The 18651-nt window shown below is 39.2% G+C and overlaps 2 protein-coding genes across 2 annotated transcripts; both read right to left on the bottom strand.

The window, feature by feature from the left end:
* Positions 1–2188: 2188 nt before the first annotated feature.
* On the bottom strand, positions 2189–8391 carry LOC115799986 (ADP-ribosyl cyclase/cyclic ADP-ribose hydrolase 1-like). Its single transcript, XM_030757300.1, has 8 exons — positions 7996–8391; positions 6976–7102; positions 6749–6881; positions 5885–5967; positions 4491–4564; positions 2828–2914; positions 2603–2689; positions 2189–2503 (listed from the first exon to the last, which is right to left on the bottom strand). Exons 1-8 carry the CDS (start codon positions 8172–8174, stop codon positions 2446–2448), a joined length of 828 nt encoding a protein of 275 aa, XP_030613160.1. The 5' UTR covers positions 8175–8391; the 3' UTR covers positions 2189–2445.
* A 1210-nt stretch (positions 8392–9601) lies between these two features.
* Positions 9602–17908, bottom strand: LOC115799465 (ADP-ribosyl cyclase/cyclic ADP-ribose hydrolase 1-like). The gene is given in 13 exon segments (XM_030756641.1): positions 9602–10514; positions 10722–10808; positions 11089–11181; positions 11259–11332; positions 11464–11546; positions 13159–13251; positions 13254–13293; positions 14315–14441; positions 15622–15745; positions 15861–15973; positions 16337–16617; positions 17102–17193; positions 17297–17908. Coding segments are annotated over 10 exon segments (906 nt in total). The 5' UTR covers positions 15961–15973; positions 16337–16617; positions 17102–17193; positions 17297–17908; the 3' UTR covers positions 9602–10429.
* Between the last annotated feature and the right edge of the window lie 743 nt (positions 17909–18651).

An 18651-nucleotide genomic window follows, 5' to 3' on the forward strand; every position in this document is an offset into this window, starting at 1 on the left:
TGCTGGAGGTGGAAATTGAAGATCTTGTGGACTGTGGCCTCTGCCAGGCATTCCCAGAGTCTGTCCAGCATCCTCCTCCCTCACCACCAGATCTGATGATACAATTACAAAATTGATCATTGACTTGCAACCTAGGGTGTCCTGGTGCCATGTGCACCCTATGGACATCCTTAAATTCAAACATGGTGTTCGTTATGGACAAACTGTGGTTTGCACTGAAGTCTAACAAAACACCATTCAGGTTCAGATCAGACAGGCTGTTCCTCCCAGTCACGCCCCTCCAGGTCTCACTGTCATTGCCCACATGAGCATTCAACTCTCCCAGTAGGACGAAGGAGTCATCGGATGGAGAACCCTGGAGCACCCCGCCCAGAAACTCCAAGAAGGGTCATTTGGCACGGCGCAGTCAGGACCTGTTCCCTGGCCCAAAGATGCAGGGAATGGCACCCTGGCATAGAGCTTACCTAACCCCTCCACCACAATAAGGTGGCAATTTACAGAGGAAATAAAATAGAGCTGTCTTTTTTAATATTCTCTTTTACTGCTTTTCTCCCACATAACAGATTCAAGTAAAATACATAGGTTACATTCATTAGAATTTAGACTGGAATAATGTTTGTATTCTCATACTAATATTATTTTAATATTATATTAATATAACATGAGGTTCAGTTAGCTTTAAACAAAAATAGCTGGTAGAAATGTCCTACAAAAAGCTACTTTTTACTTTGAGTATATTTCAGAACCCGTACTTTTTCACTTTTACTTAAATAAAGAAGTTGATTCAGTACTTGAGTAGCAAAAGTATCTGTACTTCTACTTAAGTGAAGTAGAAGCCACCTCTGGAGTTTTGTAGCTGATTGTTTAAGTACAGTACTATGCAAAAATCTTGAGCCAAAACTTTTAAGCCACTCCTCATTTTGTTAGCTTTTCTTTTTTTTTTTTTGGGTTGTTTTTTTTAGCAAAATGGGAAATAGGTGCAGTAATTTATTGAAATATGTGCAAACAAAAATGGAAAAATAGTATGTAAGGCAAAACAGAATACAATTTTAATCAACTCAAAAGTCAGTGTCTGGTATGACCACCTTTGTTCTTCAACACAGCCTGAATTCTCTGAGGCAGCTTTCTTGTAATTTCTTTAAGTAGTCTTCAGGAATAGTTCGTCTTCATCTTCATCTTGAAGGACAGGCAGAGCTCTTCTTTGGATGTTGGCTGTCTTTTGTTCTGTTCTCTGTCAAGATGATCCCACACTGCTTCAATGATGCTGAGGTCCAGGCTCTGGGGAGGTCAATCCATGACTCATGGTGTTCCACTGTGTGACTTTCTATCCAGGTATGCTTTTACAGCATTGGCATGAAACTATTGCCAACAGATGCCAGATGGTATTGCATGGTGGACCAAAATCTGATGGTACTTTTCTACATTCATAAATCCATCAATTTCCCCCAATGATCCCCAAGATCACTGGCTGAAATGGAGCCCCAAAACCACAACGTAGCCTCCAACATATTTTACAGATGGCTGTAAACACTCGCTGTTGTACCTCTCTCCAGAACCTAAAATTTCCAATTTAGATTCATCATTCCATGAGACTTGTTGCCACTGATTTTCAATGCAGCTCTTGTGTACCTTGGCATGTCTCAGCCTTAGCTCAGTTTCTCTTCTTGACAGCCACCATTCCACAGAGACCATTTCTAGCGAGGGTTCAGTGAACAATAGACTGATCAGCTGAAGGCCCACATGCATCTCTCAGGTCCTGTGTCAGGTGTTTGCTGGAAAAATGCCTCTGAAAATGCTCAGGTGCAAGAATTAAACTGAAAATGAGTGACAAAGCATCCAATTTCTAGAGAAAAACTTTGAAAGACCTTCAGAAAGCTTAGATAACCATTGCTCAAGATCACATTAAAAATGACAAGACAGCCTGCCTCATTAGAAGATAAATACAAAGAAATGAGGGGCAGCTCAAGACTTTTGCACAGTGTTTTGGTATTATAATCCAGCTAGACAGAACATGCCTAGAGCTTAAAATAACTACAAAAACAACACAGACATGGTGCACTGGATTGGGATGTGATCCCACAACAGTCATTATACTTTAGAAACACTTTAGAATCCAAATAAAATTTTACAACCTCTATGTTAACATTTTATCCTAAAAAAAAAAAAAAAAAAAAAAAAAGAAAAAAAGAAAAAAAAAAAAAAGCATATTCTGTTAACAAGTAGATAGCAGCCTTGGTACCCAACATGTTTGGGATTAAAAACCAAAAGCTTCTCATCCTACAAAATTAAAACATGCATTGTCTAGAAAAATGCATTTCACAATAAGTCAAACTGGTCGACAAGTACAAAAATATCCAAAATCATTTCAAAAAGTTAAAGGAAAAACAAGATAAATGTATCTGCAGCCGAATATTACTATGTTGCATCTGACATAATCGGACATTTTCACCAGCAGGTTCCACAACTTTCCACTGGTTGGGAGCTGCACTCCTGGATCTGAGATCTGTTCAAAAACATTACAAGATAATAACAAGAGGTCAGAGTGCATTGTGAGCACAGAAGCAAACATGTCTTCACTTTCATCTATCACACATGTACTTACTCAGTCACATCCTTGCAGTTGAATGTTATCCCTTTAGTATCCATCTCTCCCTGTAAATCCTTCAAGGATGCATTTGTACAGTTTGTTCTGAAGAAGTTAGATACACAAAGGGAACAGAAGCAATGAATGCAGGATCACTTTTACACTGCACTGTATTAGATTAAACAAATAAAAGGAGAATGGTGTGGTGAAAGATTCGTGTATAAAGAAAAAAAAAAATCTTACACGGCGTTCTTCTGTATGACCATAACAACATTCAGGCTCTTGGTCCTAGTGGCATTAAACCTCTTTACCTCAATGCTTCCAAAAATACTGAAGGCAAAAATAAAAGAGCGTCTTAGAGTGATTACATAAAACCAAGGGGAAAAATATTCAACCACATACTACCACCAGCACAACTGCACTGATTTTTCTGATATATTCATTTATGTGGCACCTGAGCCAACAGCACAGTCTGTCCTAAATTGTTTCTACAGTTCTAATTAAAGGATTAGTCGTCATCTTAGAGAATGATCCTATCTGCAGAATGCCTTGTGCTACAGTCACACTAGGGAAAACAGTGGCTGGAGACTGGAGACAAAAATTATTCCACCGGTCTGCTATGAACTTGCAATCTTGCTGCGTTTGAAATGGCTCCTTTAAAGATGGGGACCAGGTCTGCAACCACTCGCTGTCAGTTGCCACCTTCAAAGCAACTTTGACTGCATCAAGATGGTGATAAAGTAGTGCTAAGTTGGCATCAGTCTGCTATCAGTTTGTGACTGACTGAGGGCAAGCTGGCAACTACCTACAGTCTCTTTTTGATAAACTGACGAAAAACTGCATATCTGTTGCCATCTACTGCAAATCTGTTGCTGGTCTGCATACACACAAATTCACATTAACTACTTATATTCAGAGTCTAGCCAGAACCTCATAGATCCTCCAAAAATAGTGATGTAGTTGCTGCAGGATGGCAATTTTACTGCGAAATGAGCAGCACTCTACAAACATGCTTTTATATAGGAATTTAGAATCAACTTTTTGGCAACCAGGTGAGTCAAGTCTTCTACTGCAAAAAGATGCATCACAGACTCATCGGTGAAGACTGATGCAGACCCCCACCAGGCAACCTGTGCAACTGCCTTGCAATCAAAATTGGTTGCTGAAAGGTTGATGGATACTCAATCACTGCACAACCACTGATTTTTTTTCCTAGTTGAAAGGATGTTGCTGTCCTATTTTTATTTTTTCATAAATGAAAACGTATCCTCATGCAACCTTAAAGGGAAGTTGGATATAAGAGCTAAAGCCCAAAGGAAGCTGCCCACATCAAAATGATGTGGAGATGCAATTATTTTGCAACCTTAGACCCTGTAGAAGAAGGACAATCTAACTTTTTATAGCACTCTTCATAATCTGCAGTGGCAGGGCAGACATGAAAGTGATGCAGAACACATTATTTTGCGTGATTAAAATCATTTAAAACAAATCTGGAAAAATAGACGAATAAAGAGATAACTAAAGCTTATAGCACAGCCTGGACATAACTTCACTTGAAATCTGATATAAGTCACCCTGAGAGAAGGAGCTCTTCCCACTTTTGTTCTTGAACTTTGCACTGCACAGTGTAATGAGTAAAATTTTTAAATCAATTGTATAGACAAGGGAAAACACAAGTGTATTCTCCATGCCCAGCACACTGCATCTCAGAATACACTAATTGTGGTTTTATTATGTTTTTTTTTTAATTATTGGTATAGCTTTGACCACATTATTTTCAGTGCATATGTCACTGTTAAACTGTTTGGTTGCTTGAATTACCACTAAAGCAAAAAAAAAAAGACTCCTTTACTTACTCTTCTCACTAAAAGTTATAAAACTGTCAGAGAAGCAGAAACAGTCCTACCTTGCAGGACTGAATGGTGTGGGGATGGATCCATTTAGCATTGCTGTGACATTACCACAGGCAACATCTGCAAACTATACACACAAAGGGGATTTTGAAAAAAACATGCACATTAGATTAGATTTTAGGCCCATTCATCTTCTAAGAAAAAAAAAAGATGTAGTCCTGAATTTACAGATAGATATTTCTCTCTTCCTGTAAAGTAGATATTTTTCAGTCATGAAGAAGTCACTACTGATGTGATAATGGAAACTGGGACATATCTTAAGTCCCTTACTTTGAGAAATGACTGTACTTCATACTCCACAGATCTATATTATATGTACAGCCTGCTGTTATGTTGATAATAGGAAGTATGAGGCTGCAAAATAATGAGGTTTTACTATTATGGTGCAATGTCATATTAAAAAAAATTTTTAATGTCCAAATGTTGCAATAATTTCACCAATGTAATTTTTAATGCCACTGCAGCTAGTCTTACTGTAAGTATTTGTAATCCTTCCGGCCTTTACTGGTAAGTCTTTAAGAAACGACCAATGATTCCAAGAGCAAAACGTGTTTTACGGCTTTGTAATGACATCCTCAAAAAGACTGCAAAGCAGTTTCTCACAGATGCTCACACAAAGAGATACAGCAGCAGACTGAGGAGACAAGTGTAACACATTCCAAGCATGACAATACAAGCCCTCTCCGGCCTCAGGAGATACCATTGCTTAGTAGTAGTGGTGTTTGTTGCAGTTAGTCTTGGGATTAACAATATTTTCTTTATAAAAAACATTTAGCTGCACTCAAGTTAATCTTTCCCTTATTTTATGGCATTTCTGTAGTCTCGCTGCTACTTTTTCGAAAGCTGTGTGGCACTTCCTTACAAAGTAATTAAACCCAATTCCCTACTAGGATTATACACAATGCAGCATCTCTACTAGGGAGTTGACTATATTTTTGGGGGATATTCCCTTTAATAATTAAAATGCATAACTAATTATTAGTCTTTAGCATAACTGTTGCACACTTCACTGAACTGGAAAAAATATGAATCAATGAGTAATTGCGTGAATTCGCTTTTCTAGGCGACTGCATAGAAAAGTTTGACATTGCACAACAGAGTCAGATGTTACACAACAGAGTAAAACCCGGCCAAACTCAACCAAAGCAGGGTTCCTTTGAATGTGTGGGCTGCTGCTCACTCAGGAGAGGGCTCCATGGAGACCGACACAAAGCCTCATTGACAGACAAACAGGCAGTATGATCATTTCTTTTCACAATCATTTATACTCAGTTGAGATTTGCTGCACCTTGTGGTCCCCATATGTGTTATTTTAATTGCTGTACGACCTCGGGGCTATCGTAGTTTTTTTAAGGAAAAGAAAAGTAAATTCATGTTGATAACTTACAGCAGCAGAGGCACTTCTCCAAAAGGAGCTAACAGGATTGTTTTCACAGTCTCGCCTTGTGGGGCAGCCAGTAGTGAAGGTATCTATGACAACAAGATGCAGATAGAAACAATGTGTAATCATTAACCTCCAATCAGGGAACCCCCAATGACTAACCTTATGGAGATAACAACCAGTAATTCAGGGCTTCTGCAGTAGCCAAGACTTCCCATTGTTTGTAAATGTGTAAATAAATTAAAAAAAAAAAAAAAAAAAAAAAGCTAATTTTTATATATTTACATGGAAATATCTGTTTAGAGATCAGTAAATCCCAACAGTAATGTGTTTTTAATAGACAGACAATTTTTATCATGAAGGTAAATATTTTGGGACAAAAAGATGCTCTGGTGACAGAAAATTCTCGTAGAATTGTATATTTGTGTTTATATAGCCTAAAAGTGCTTAAGTTTACAGGGTTTCTCGATCATTCTCAAGTGATGCCGTCACCATGTCACACAGTGGTTTGTGTAAAACATGTGATCTTCTCAGAACAAGTGAGGACATGTACATATTTCAAAGGTTTACATGACAAGTTCAAGGAATTTTTCTTTTTCCTCCCTTTTCTTTTCAGAGGATAGTGTTAGAGAGAGGGCTCAAAAACCACGACATGACTTGACTTTGTGTTGGTATATAAAAACGACAATGGCGCCAGACAGCTAATTAATCACGTCTGAGCCAGAGCACAGAAATTACACATCTTTTCAGATTTTAGCATGAACTATATAAACAGCCACTGGCGCTCTTTTGCTGTTTTCCTTGTGTCTAGTTCGCTGCGCTGTACAAACAGTAAACTGTAATTGTTATCTACTGCTTCAAGAGTGTTACCCTCGCTGCCTTGCTTTCCACACCAGGTCAGCTCATCCAGGACAGATCCCAACAGCGTGTCCTCCAAAGTGCTGAAACAAGTCTTCTCAGCAAAGTCACGGACCACATCCTTTGTTTTGCTCCAGAACATCATCTAACCCACAAACAGATAATATCACATTGTTAAACAGATCATGCTTGATTATGGCTGATGGGATGATTTTGATGATGTTATGATTGATTATTACTCTGCCGCATTCAGATTTGAATGGGGCTGCAGCAAGGAGGGGATCATAAGCTTCCACTGGAACTGTACAAGGGTCCTTGTTCACATAGGCCTGTTGAAAGGCACCCCATATCTTTTGACAGTCATTTCTGAAACATAAATTAAGTTTGTTAATGTTTAGGTGTATTCTGATAGAAAAAAGTTAAAGGTTGCAACATATTTATAGAGTTCTTTATATATATATATATATATATATATATATATATATATATATATATATATATATATATATATATATATATAAAGTTTTATTAAAATTGTGTCAATGAAACCTGGTGATTAAATATACTATAAGTTTATGACAGGACAGTTGGGTGCGGTTGGACTCTAGATGCTGAGTGTGCACCGGGTGACGTCAAGTGTTTACTGATGTACTTTGTAACTTTTTTTTTTTAAGCCAAATTCAAATATCATAAAGGAAAACACGCTACAGAGTAGATCCAGTTCAGATTTCATTCAGTATTGGATTGATGGTTGTGTTCAATGCAAGTGCTTAAGGTCATCCAAAAAGATTTTCATTATGTCAAGGTACGGTATGTGCAGCGGCTAGATAATAATGCGCAAACACTAGCTGATCAGTCATTGACTAGACTACCAATCAATGCCTGACGTAACTCCTGCTTTCAAGGTAATTACTCTCAGGCATCTGCAGCGGGTCTTATTAGAGCGGCCTTCCCACTTTATGAGTGCAAATGCAAACAATGCTGTTTGCCAAAAACACATGTACACAGGATATGTACACATACATGGAGAGAAAAGAATTATTATAATAAAGTCTAAATTAGGTTAAGTTAGGTCTAAGTTAGGTTCACTCTAAAAACCGCCGATACATACTGTTTAACACAAGTTAAATATGGATAGAGGATAGGATATTAATTAGGATATAGGAACATCTTCAAATGGGAAGGAAACCAGTTTATGACCAGGATAAGGTCCCTCACTCTTTATATAGATAATGACGTGTTAAAATAGCAACACTTACCCTTTGAACTTTTCACACCTAGAAAAAAATATAGATTTAATTTCACTTTCTTCCTGACGGCCATTCAGTCCCAACACAACAGCGACGATTATAATAACAATGAGAGCAACGGCGACGCTTAAAATGACGCAGCATCTCCTCCGCTGCTTCTCGGGACGACGAGACTCTCCCTCTTCCATTTAAAGTGCGCAAAAAGTCGTAAAGAAGTAGATTTCTGAGGGAATCTCTCGCACACAATGTTGTTTACTGTCCCTGTTGCTCGAGCTAGGACGTGTATTTATGGAAATGCGCGAAGACTGCACGCGCCTGAACTATGCAGGATCTCTCCAATCAGAGGTCCTGCGCTCCCGTCACGCTGAGTTTGCAGGAACGCAGAGAGACTGAAGCAATCCCAGAGGAGCTAAAAGAGTGAAAGGATTAAACGTTGCAAATGCGCATGCATTCAAAGGTCTCCTGGAGTTAAGGTACCGCACCAATCAGAAAACCAAACCATAAATATTCATGATGCAAACAAGGTAATTTAATGAGAATGTCCAGTAGTGTTATAATTATTGACACTAATATGCAGATCACTTTGAAAGAGCAGCCAGTAAGAAGGGCTAATCATAACAGTTTAATTGATTGCCAGTTGTTTAATAGCCCGGGGAGAGTCTTCATTTTATAACTGAATCATACCAAAAGTAACTCGAATATATATATATATATATATATATATATATATATATACACACACACACACACACACACATTTCGAGTGTGATGGAAAACCTGTTAATACCTGTTAATAGTAGTACATTTTCCACCAATTCTGACCTTATCTATGAATAAAATTAAAGCCCTGCTTACAGATTTTCTGTTTTATCTTTAACACCAGTTGGATGAATTACATGGCAAATTTACTTTTGTGACAGTTCTGATACAAGGGTTTACTTTTATTTTTCCTTGAATTTTACTTTTTTTTTTTTTTTTACTTGTAATGTTGTGTGTTAAGTTGTTATTGTTAGTTTAAAAAAAATAAGCTAAATACCCTGATTATTTTCCCTGCACTAAAATTGCTACATCTTCTGAATTTCTCAATCTTTTAAATTTCAGAGATGAGATTTCTAAAAGTCCAAGTGTTTAGTTCCAGTCAGTGGCAGCTACAGCACTACATGCAGGTACCCCTTAGATCAGGGCTTGTCATCTCCAGGTCTCAAGAGCCCCTGTCCTGCAGGTTTTAGATGTGTCCCTGATCCAACACACCTGAATCAAATGGCTGAATTACCTCCTCAGTATGCTCTCCAGAGTCCTGCTAATGACTTCTGTATTTGACTCAGGTGTGTTGAAGCAGAGACACATCTAAAACCTGTAGGACAGGGGTTCTCGAGGCCTGCAGTTGAAGAGCCCCGCCTTAGAGGCTGCACTGCATTTCAGCATCAAAATGATTCAGAATGCACAAAAATGTACTTGTTTTGCAAGCATGAACATGTTTTGAATCCTCTGTCCAAAAGTATTAGGGTAAGGCAAGTAAGTAGGTTAAAAACAAAGGTTACGGCAGCCATCAGTTATGGGTCATAACTGAAAAGTCACAGAGTACCTGATAAACATGCTGAGAAATGCCAGTGAATACAAGGAAATTAAATATTTATTTGGCAGAAAACAGATTTGTCATCCCTGTGTGGTATTGCAAAACAAATCACACAACTCAAGTTAGGGTGTGTTTAACGAACCCTGAGCAAACAAAATTAGACTATACAATATGTTCATGGCCTTTAATATTTTCTGTGTGACCTCAGATCCCTTAAACACAGATGGACATAACAGTGTTGTTTCATACACTACAATACTGAGGCGCCCCGTGTTAAAAAAACCAAAAAATCAAAAAAAAAAAAAACGAGTTGTTTCAACCCAGTTAAGTAAAATATGCAAATACAGGTCATTATTATCAAGACATAGTCCAGCCAGAATACAGCTGTTTTGTTTTCATTTTTCTAAATAAGTTTTCAGTTAAATTAACACCACCCCTCTTCAGAAAGCAGACTAACTCTGCTAATTATATGGGATCAGTGAGGTTCAGAGGACAGAGGGGACTGAAGTGCACTGATTAACTCACAGGCTTTAATTCTACAAATAGACTAACGTTTCTAATGAAGACACAGTAGTACTGACACACGAGTCTTTAAAGGCTGTGAATTAATCAGTGCACTCCAGTTCCTCCTCTCCAAGTTGAGAAGCACCTGTTTCAGCTGCATTTTCCTTGGAGATTTGTGCGGATCAAGGGACTGTAGTGGGTAGGCAAAACACACAGGAAGTGCTTTCATTCAGGTTCATTTTTAGAGAAGCCAGTCTCTGACTTTTACATAAGGATGGCAGTGTTTGCAGTATTCACTGTTCCTTTATTTACACTGTGGATTTACTTTAAAATAGGCACTATATCTACACAGTAGTCTGTGATTCAATTAGATGTAAGGTCAATTAGATGTTGCACATGGCAGGATGAGTGTTTCAGGTCCTGGATGCATTGCAAGATCATCAGGGTCCTGTGAAGGAAAATGATCTGTTAGTGAATGGTGGTTTCATCAAAATGTTTTCTGTGTAAGCCACGAACCTCTGCATCATAAAGGTTTCAATATAATATGCATGACTTATAGATTTAAGCTTCAAGTCAACTGTCACATGATTTGACTCTATGATCTAAGACTTTGATGCCATGAAACCCCCAATCAGGGGCTTAAAATGTTACCTACTGGTCATTGTCTGTACAGGTCCAGTGAAAACCTCTGGATTGGAGGATCTGGATCAGGTCTACAATGGATCCTTGACTACATGACTCTCTGTCAAAGCAAAACAAGACAAAAAAAAAAAAAAAAACATTAACAAGCTTTAAAGGATAACAGTATCAACAGGCAATAATAATGTTGATCATATCAGCTATTTGCCAGATACAAAAACTACCTTTGGGCTTTACACGGGTTTTTCTCGATGCATTAAAGAGCTAAAATTTGGGTTTCTATGAAGGGTAACTTATCAGTAATGTGTTACTTTTCTTTAAAATAGAAACTCTGCATTGCTCACAGCAATATAAACACGAGAATTTGCTTTTATTATCCTCACATATGGGGTCCGTCTAGATTGGTCACCACCTTAATGTTGACATAATTCACCCTTTGTGGGTTCAGGCTGTCCAGTTCAACACTTCCAAACATGCTGCACGAGAAAGAAAATTGATTTAATATGTACTCCACAAACTGCACAAACAAATTGCATCATTCGTTACTTCTTACCTTTTCCTACTGAAAGCATTAAAAATAGATCCGTTCAGTAAGACAGTAATGTTGCCACATGCCATTTCTGCAAACTAACAAATGAAGAAAATCACATGAGAGCAATAAACCACTGCCGGTTTTGGAAAGGTACAGTTGGTGATAAATATACAGCTGTTTGTAGAACACGCATGGAGTCCTTCCAAAGTTTGGCTATTAAACTCACATTTTGTGAAGCTTGCCTCCACAGGGAATAGACTGGATGATTTCGGCATGCCGACCACTCCGGACAAGAGCTGAAATCAAAACCTGTGTCAAATTCACAAACGTCATTATTGAGACGGGAAATATTCAAGAAGTGCAGGTGCTGTGTTGACATGCAAGAAGATTAGTTATATAAGAAAAGTCTTAAAAGCTCTGTAAAACATTTGGGAACACAGCTGCAGCTGTCTGAGTGATGATGCTTTGGCTAAATCCCAGTTCTACCAAACAATCTTCCCTGCAGTTCTTCATTTGTTATCATTCACCGCATGTAGTGAATAACAGTTTAAGAAAATGTTTAGTTTGATACTACCCACATATTTGTATTGCAATTATAAAGCTAGAACCTGTGGTTTGCTAGCTTAATTTAGATAAAAGTAAACAGGGAAACAGCTAACCTGGAAAATGGGTGCCAGATAAATTCACTGCTGACACTGGGAATCACCTTGAAGTGATCACCTAAGCCATTGCCACTTATACACTCACTGGCCACTGTATTAGATACACCTGTTCAACAGCTGGTTAATTCAAATATTACACAGCAGAAACTTAATTGCATTTAGACATGAGGATGTGGTCAAGATGAACTGCTGGAGTTCAAACCCAGCAGGAGAATGAGGAAGAAAGGTCATTTAAGTGACTCTGAACGTGGCACAGTTGTTGGTGCACGACGGGTCGGAGGATTTCAGAAACGTCTGGGATTTTCCCACACAGCCATCTCTAGGTTTCACCAAGAATGGTCTGAACCCACTCCATGCAGAACTTTGATGCAGATGGGCTACAGCAGAAGACCACACCAGGTTCCTTTCCTGATAGTTAAAAACAGAAAACTAAGTTCCCCAAACTTGGACAAAAGAAGATTGGAAAAATTTTGCTTGGTCTAATGAGTTTTGATTCTGTCAGTCTTGTTTCTGCTGTGACATTCAGATGGTGGGGTCATATTTTGGCATAAATGACATGAACGCATGGATTCATCCTGCCTTGCATTTATGGGTCATACTGCTGTTGGTGGTGTAATGGTGTGGGGGATATTTTCTTGGCATACTTTGAGCCCTTTAGTACCAAAAGAGCCTGCTTGAATGTCACAGCCAACATTATTGCGGACTGTGTTCATCCCTTCATGACCACAGTGTACCCATCCTCTGATGGCTGCTGTCGCAGGATAACACACACCACAAAGCTCAAATCATCCCAAACTGGTTTCTTGAACATGACAGTAAGTTCACTGTACTCAAATTGCCTCCACAGTCACCAGATCTCAATCCAATAAGAGCACTTTTGGGATGTGATGGAACGGAAGAACGGGAAAACAGAAGTGAGTTCAACCCTTTTATATCTGACCACAACCTGGTGCTTCAGGTATCAGGTTCTGTTTAGAAATAAAGGCGTCTTTCCCATTTTAGCAGCCTCGCTGTTATTAAAAAGTCAAGATCCTTAAAAATGGCAAGATATGCTTAAGTGGTAGAAACATATTTCATAATAGTAAATATCTCAATGAGAGAAAATTCTGACATTGTTAATGTGTTAGGACTTTCAATTCATAGATGCTTGCAGAGTTAATAAACTCCCACCTCGTTTCAGGAGCATTCCTGATCTAAAACAAAATGACGGTGTTTTATAATAGTCTCTCTCCTGTTAGACTAAAACAACAAAGATCTACCAGAGTCCTCTTCTTGGCCACACCAGATGAGGTCGTTAAACATGTAGCCACCAGGGGTGTCTTCCAGTGTCCAGAAGTGACGAAATACTGCGCATAGCTGTGCATCAGTGTTCTGGTTTTACTCCAGAAGAGGAACTAAGAAAAAAAGTAAATACAAAAGCAGGTTAATAAAAGACTAAAGTATCATTTAAAAAACAAAACAAAACGAGAGAGCGAGCGAGAGAGCGAGCGAGAGCGAGCGCGAGCGAGCGCGAGCGAGCGACGCGAGCGAGCGGAGCGAGCGCGAGCGAGCGACCGCGAGCGAGCGCGAGCGAGCGAGCGAGCGAGCGAGCGCGAGAGCGAGCGAGGAGCGAGAGAGCGAGCGAGCGCGAGCGAGCGAGCGCGCGCGAGAGCGAGCGAGCGAGCGCAGCGGCGCGAGAGAGAGCGAGGATCGAGCGCGCGCGAAGCGCGAGCGCGCGAGCGGGCTAGCGAAGCGATCGTAGCGCTATCGAGCGAGCGAGCGAGAGCGAGCTATTGAGCGAAGCGAGCAGGAGCGAGAGAAGCGAGCGAGCGAGAGAAGAGAGCGAGCGAGGAGGAGCGAGCGCTAGATCTAGCGCGATCGATCTAGCGCTAGTGGTCGATCTCGCGCGAGGAGCCTAATCTAGTAGCGAGCGATGCGATAGCGAGAGCGAGCTAGCTAGCGTATAGCTATCTATCTATCTATCTATCTATCTAAGCTATCTATCTATCTATATATCAGCTATCTAGCGATCTATCTCTATATCTATCTAGATATATATATATATATAGATATATAGATAGATAATATAGATTGATATTATCTATATATATATATATATATATATATATATACACAGGAGCACTGCCACCCTTCATTGGTCTGTGTAGTAGACTGGTGGGAAAATAAACAAAATTTTGAAGTTTAAGCTTATGTATATTGATTCATTCATCAACTAAAATTAAATTAATATTTCTCATGTCAAATATTGAAATGCGATTAATTTCGATTAATTAATTACAAAGCTTGTAATTAATTCGATTAATTTTTTTAATCGAGTCCCACCCCTAATATATATATATATATATATATATATATATATATATATATATACACACACACACACACATTTGGTGCTAAAATACCAAAACTGCTCACATTATCACAAGGCCAAATTTGTGGCATTGCATTAAACATGTGATAGTAATCCTCCACAGTCACATTGCAAGAAGAATGACTGATAACCGCCTCCTCAAACTGCCTCCAGATCTCCTCACAGTCATACCTACACATAAAGAAAGATGATTATTTTCTGCTTGTATTCTGAGAAATGTGACTTTTAAATGGCCAGTTCACTAAAAGTCAAATTTTGTCATACCATTGGCCTGCAGTGCTATTTTTGGCATAAGCTGCACAGCTTTAGAGATGTTGGCTGTATGTCTGTCAAATGTATGCCTTCTCTTGATATAATGGAACTAAATGGCACTTGCCCTTGGGCACTTTGGGTCCTGGGAAATTGGGAAGGCCATTTCTATCAGTTTTTGATGATATATCAGTTTATATAGTAAACTGGCTGATTAATCAATAATGAAAATGACCGAGTTGCAGCTCTTATATCTTTGATGCATCTTTATCATGACTGGAAAAAAAAAAAACCACTGTTTTGCTAATCACCTGTACATTTTAAATGATTTTTTGACATTCAACTCCCGCCTCACATCCCCAAAATAAAACTTTAAGTGTTATTACTTAAAAGAGATGCTCTTGCAATGAATACATTCAAACAAAGAAGAAGAACCAGGAGCCCTTATTCACAAGGGGAACAACACAACAGGAAGTTCTGCTTATTTGATTTGGCAGAACTTTTACCGCAGACACCCCAGAGAGATTTGTTTCTTCCTGGGGTTGAACTGGGGATCTTTTGATTGTTTGGCAAATATGTAAACAGCTACACTATAGAACCACAAAATGAACAAAATGCAAACAAAAATTCAATAACAGTGCTGTACACAACTGACATGTAATCCATGAGATGCAGACTTTTAAATGTGCCATGAATAGCCTTAACAGAGATTCTTCATTGTATACTTTAAGCAAGTCATAAAACATATTAGAAATGTCCCATGAAATAAAATGTCTTTTCATGCAAAGTGCATACACGCCCTTTGCCTCTCTTTCTGTCTTTCTACAGAAGCTAAATGGATAAAAAGAAAGAAAGTCACTGAACTTCATTCTTTGAACACCCACATCAAAACTTCCCTTCATTTGGACTTGAACACTAGCCTCATAATGTGCCGCTGGTGCCAGCCAAAACTCTCTTGCTCTGGGCTTTAAAATGAAATCTTTCAAGTTTTGAGGCTTGAGTCAAAACACAGATGAGCTGTGTCTTCGTGACAAATTTGCAAACTGATTCCCAATCAAGACTGGAAATGTTATGACATGACAATAAATGAGTCCACGGTTACCTTAAGCTGGGGTTAACTAGTGTGGTGTAAGTGTAACACCTCCCAACCGCAATGTGTTTAATGTTGGGGGTTGTCCCGAGCTGCGCTCTGAGTAGACCCGGACCGAGCTGAAGCATAATAAACCCTTTGAAATGGAGAAAAAGATAAAAGAAAGGGGATGTTATTTATCAAGCTTGGGAGCAGCACATTTAATAGAGGGCAGAAAAAAAAATGTAGGAATAACAGGAAGAACTGCTTACATATTGTGATGCTGGTAACTACAAAGGACACAGATGCTTTAGTAATAGTGAGACCTTGTAGTGCTTCATTGCTCCTCAGAAGAGATTTGTGTTCATACATGTTCAATTTCCACCTGTAGAAGAGCCAAACAAGACAAAACAAAAGAAAAAAGAAACGTGTATCACCGTTGGTGCAGGCTGTCTTTCCAGTTCTGTGGTACTGATTAAAAAAAAAAAATCATCTTTCTGCTTTTTTGTTTTTTTTACTCTGAGCTGCCAAATCTTAGTGGATCAAATTGAGATGAAAAAGTCAAACACTGAATCACCCTATGTGAAGGAAACAACACAGCCCACCTTAAGGCAACTCCAAATCTCTAAGCGTTTTAAGGATATTCAAATATCACACACAGTAATAAACATTATCAAACACAAACTACAGCAGCAATCACAAATCCGTGTGTGAATAAAACTGAAAAAGAATAGACACGATCACTCACCGATTGCACAAAAATCAAACTGCAGCAAATGGCTCCATGGTCGTGATGCTGTCAGTTGGCCCTGATAGGATTTCTGCCCAAGTCTTTTTGGGACATGCTCGAAAACCTGGTCTTCATAGTTCGAAGGCCACATCCCTTTACCAACTCGGAGACATTTTGATAGCAGTGTTTTTTCCAGCCTCCTCTTGCAAAGAGTAGATCCACATGACTTCTATTATGGTGGCGTTTGGAATCTTGATAAACAGAGGGTGAACTGTTTTCTGTGACATGGTGTCCCTGAGCTGGAGGACAAAATATCTGTTCATGCTTATGTTACTGGACATATGTGGACTAAGTTGTAAGGGTGTAAATAAGCTTGTCTCAAAATAAGCCCAAAGTAAGAAGAGGAAAATAACTGTCAAATAGCCAAATGGGTGAGGCTTTTCTGGCAAACAGATACGGAATAAGAAGCTTTATTAATTTTCAGAAACTCTGATCTCTGCATGAATGTGTTGCTCATGAGTTTGCAGCTAGTTTGAGCCTTAGATGTCTGGAGTGTAACATAATTTTATTTGGGTGAAGAGAAGCAGCGTGTCTGTGCTTTGTGAAATGCTCCTCACAGTATTAGAAAATAAGATGAATTGTAACGTTAACTTCTCACAGGACAGTGAAACACGGGTGTATTGCAGCCGCTGCAAAATTACTGCAGTTTCCCACTTGAACTAGTGAAGCAGATTTGTGCAGGGTTAAATATTAAATAGTGTAAATCTGCTGCAATGCTGTTACTTTTGTGGACGTCATTTTACTGCCTGGTTGTGTTGCTGATTCAGGATACAGTTCGATTTCACAGGTTTTACAAGTCCTCTTGGTGTGACTAGCTGAAGAAGGAAGGTAAAGTGTGTGGTTAGCTCTCAATTTCTGGCAATAACACCCACTTTAGTCCAGACTGAAATATCTCAACAACTATTCCCCTGATCTTACTTTTATGAGTCAGATGTCTGTGATTCACTTTCCAGATACTGGATGGACTGAGACGAAATGTACTACAAGGGTCCGGGTTTCTTCATTTACTGTGGAAGAAGATCATAGCCTAATAATCAGAAATTCCCACCACACAAGTAGTACTCTGTGTTTATGGCTAACTGGAAAATGCTTGGACTCTAAAATAAGATGCATGAATATGGTAAAAATTCCACCTACTAAACACTCACATGATTGTCACTGTGAGCACAAATTAGCACAAATTACTGTCTCTCACATTTAAAATTGGAACCATATATTCACGTGCCATAATATGAGGAACTGATACATTTCATTTCGGTTCCTAAAATGTTGGTCAATGGGGCATAGTACAATTAATATTAAACCATGGTGACATGGTGCAAAAGTCTTTTTTTTTTACATTTTTTTAAAAAAAAGTCTCATGTCTGGCAGATTTTGTGGTCTGAATACAGTGTTGTGCCAAACATATCTGGTCTTTCAAATGAGCTCTATAAGTTCTCTATAGGCTCCTCTTGTTAATGTTTTTGTCCTTTTATATTATTTATTTATTTGTGTTATTTTTCACATACATATACATGTGCCAGAGTTGACAGGCTGAGAAAAAAAAAGAAAGGAAGAAAAGCAAAAGAAAGAGAAAAGGAAAAAAAGGAGAACGGGGAGAAAACAGAAAGAGGATAGAGCACAAGTAAATAAACCAAAATGGTTCATTAACTGCTATACCTGTAAGCGAAGAAAAAAAACAACATACAAAAAAGAAACAATACTTGGAAAAATAAATTTATGAGGGGAAAAAAAAACAAAAGAAGCACAGCTACACAGACCAACAATTGTGCTGTGTTGTGATTGCGTGAGTGTTTGTGTCTGTGTCATGAAATGTACTTACTAATGAGGGCAGCTCCACCCATCAGAAGCTAGAGTTGGCTGCATGTAGAGAAAGACCCGAGAACTGCCCGACACCCCGCAGAGCCCCCCCACGCCAAAGAAACCAAAGCTGCCCTGGACCACAACCCCCAGGGGAGCAGGTCAGCACCCATGCCAGAACACACAGCCCTGCTCCTGTACACACACACACACACACACACACACACACACACACACACACACACACACACACACACACACACCCTGGGGTGTGGGTGCCTTGAGGTTCATGAGCGGGGCTGGATGTTCTGGCATGGGTGCCAGAATATCCAGCCAGGGTGTGTGTGTGTGTGTGTGTACAGGAGCGGCCAGCGAAGAGAAGCAGGGAGGCAAGCCACAAATAGGCCCAGATCCAGGTCCAGCCATACACACAAATACACATGCATATGCACGCGCACGCACACGCACACACA

This window comes from Archocentrus centrarchus, chromosome 20, assembly GCF_007364275.1.
Source record: "Archocentrus centrarchus isolate MPI-CPG fArcCen1 chromosome 20, fArcCen1, whole genome shotgun sequence".
Lineage (NCBI taxonomy): Eukaryota > Metazoa > Chordata > Actinopteri > Cichliformes > Cichlidae > Archocentrus > Archocentrus centrarchus.

What these genes read in the sequence shown, in the direction of transcription:
- LOC115799986 (XM_030757300.1), bottom strand. Translation starts at nt 8,174, where the DNA reads ATGGAAGAGGGAGAGTCTCGTCGTCCCGAGAAGCAGCGGAGGAGATGC. An exon ending in AGGTGTGAAAAGTTCAAAGG is followed by an intron (nt 7,103 to 7,995) that starts GTAAGTGTTGCT and finishes TTTATGTTTCAG; the next exon opens with AAATGACTGTCAAAAGATAT. An exon ending in GTCATACAGAAGAACGCCGT is followed by an intron (nt 2,690 to 2,827) that starts GTAAGATTTTTT and finishes TAACTTCTTCAG; the next exon opens with AACAAACTGTACAAATGCAT.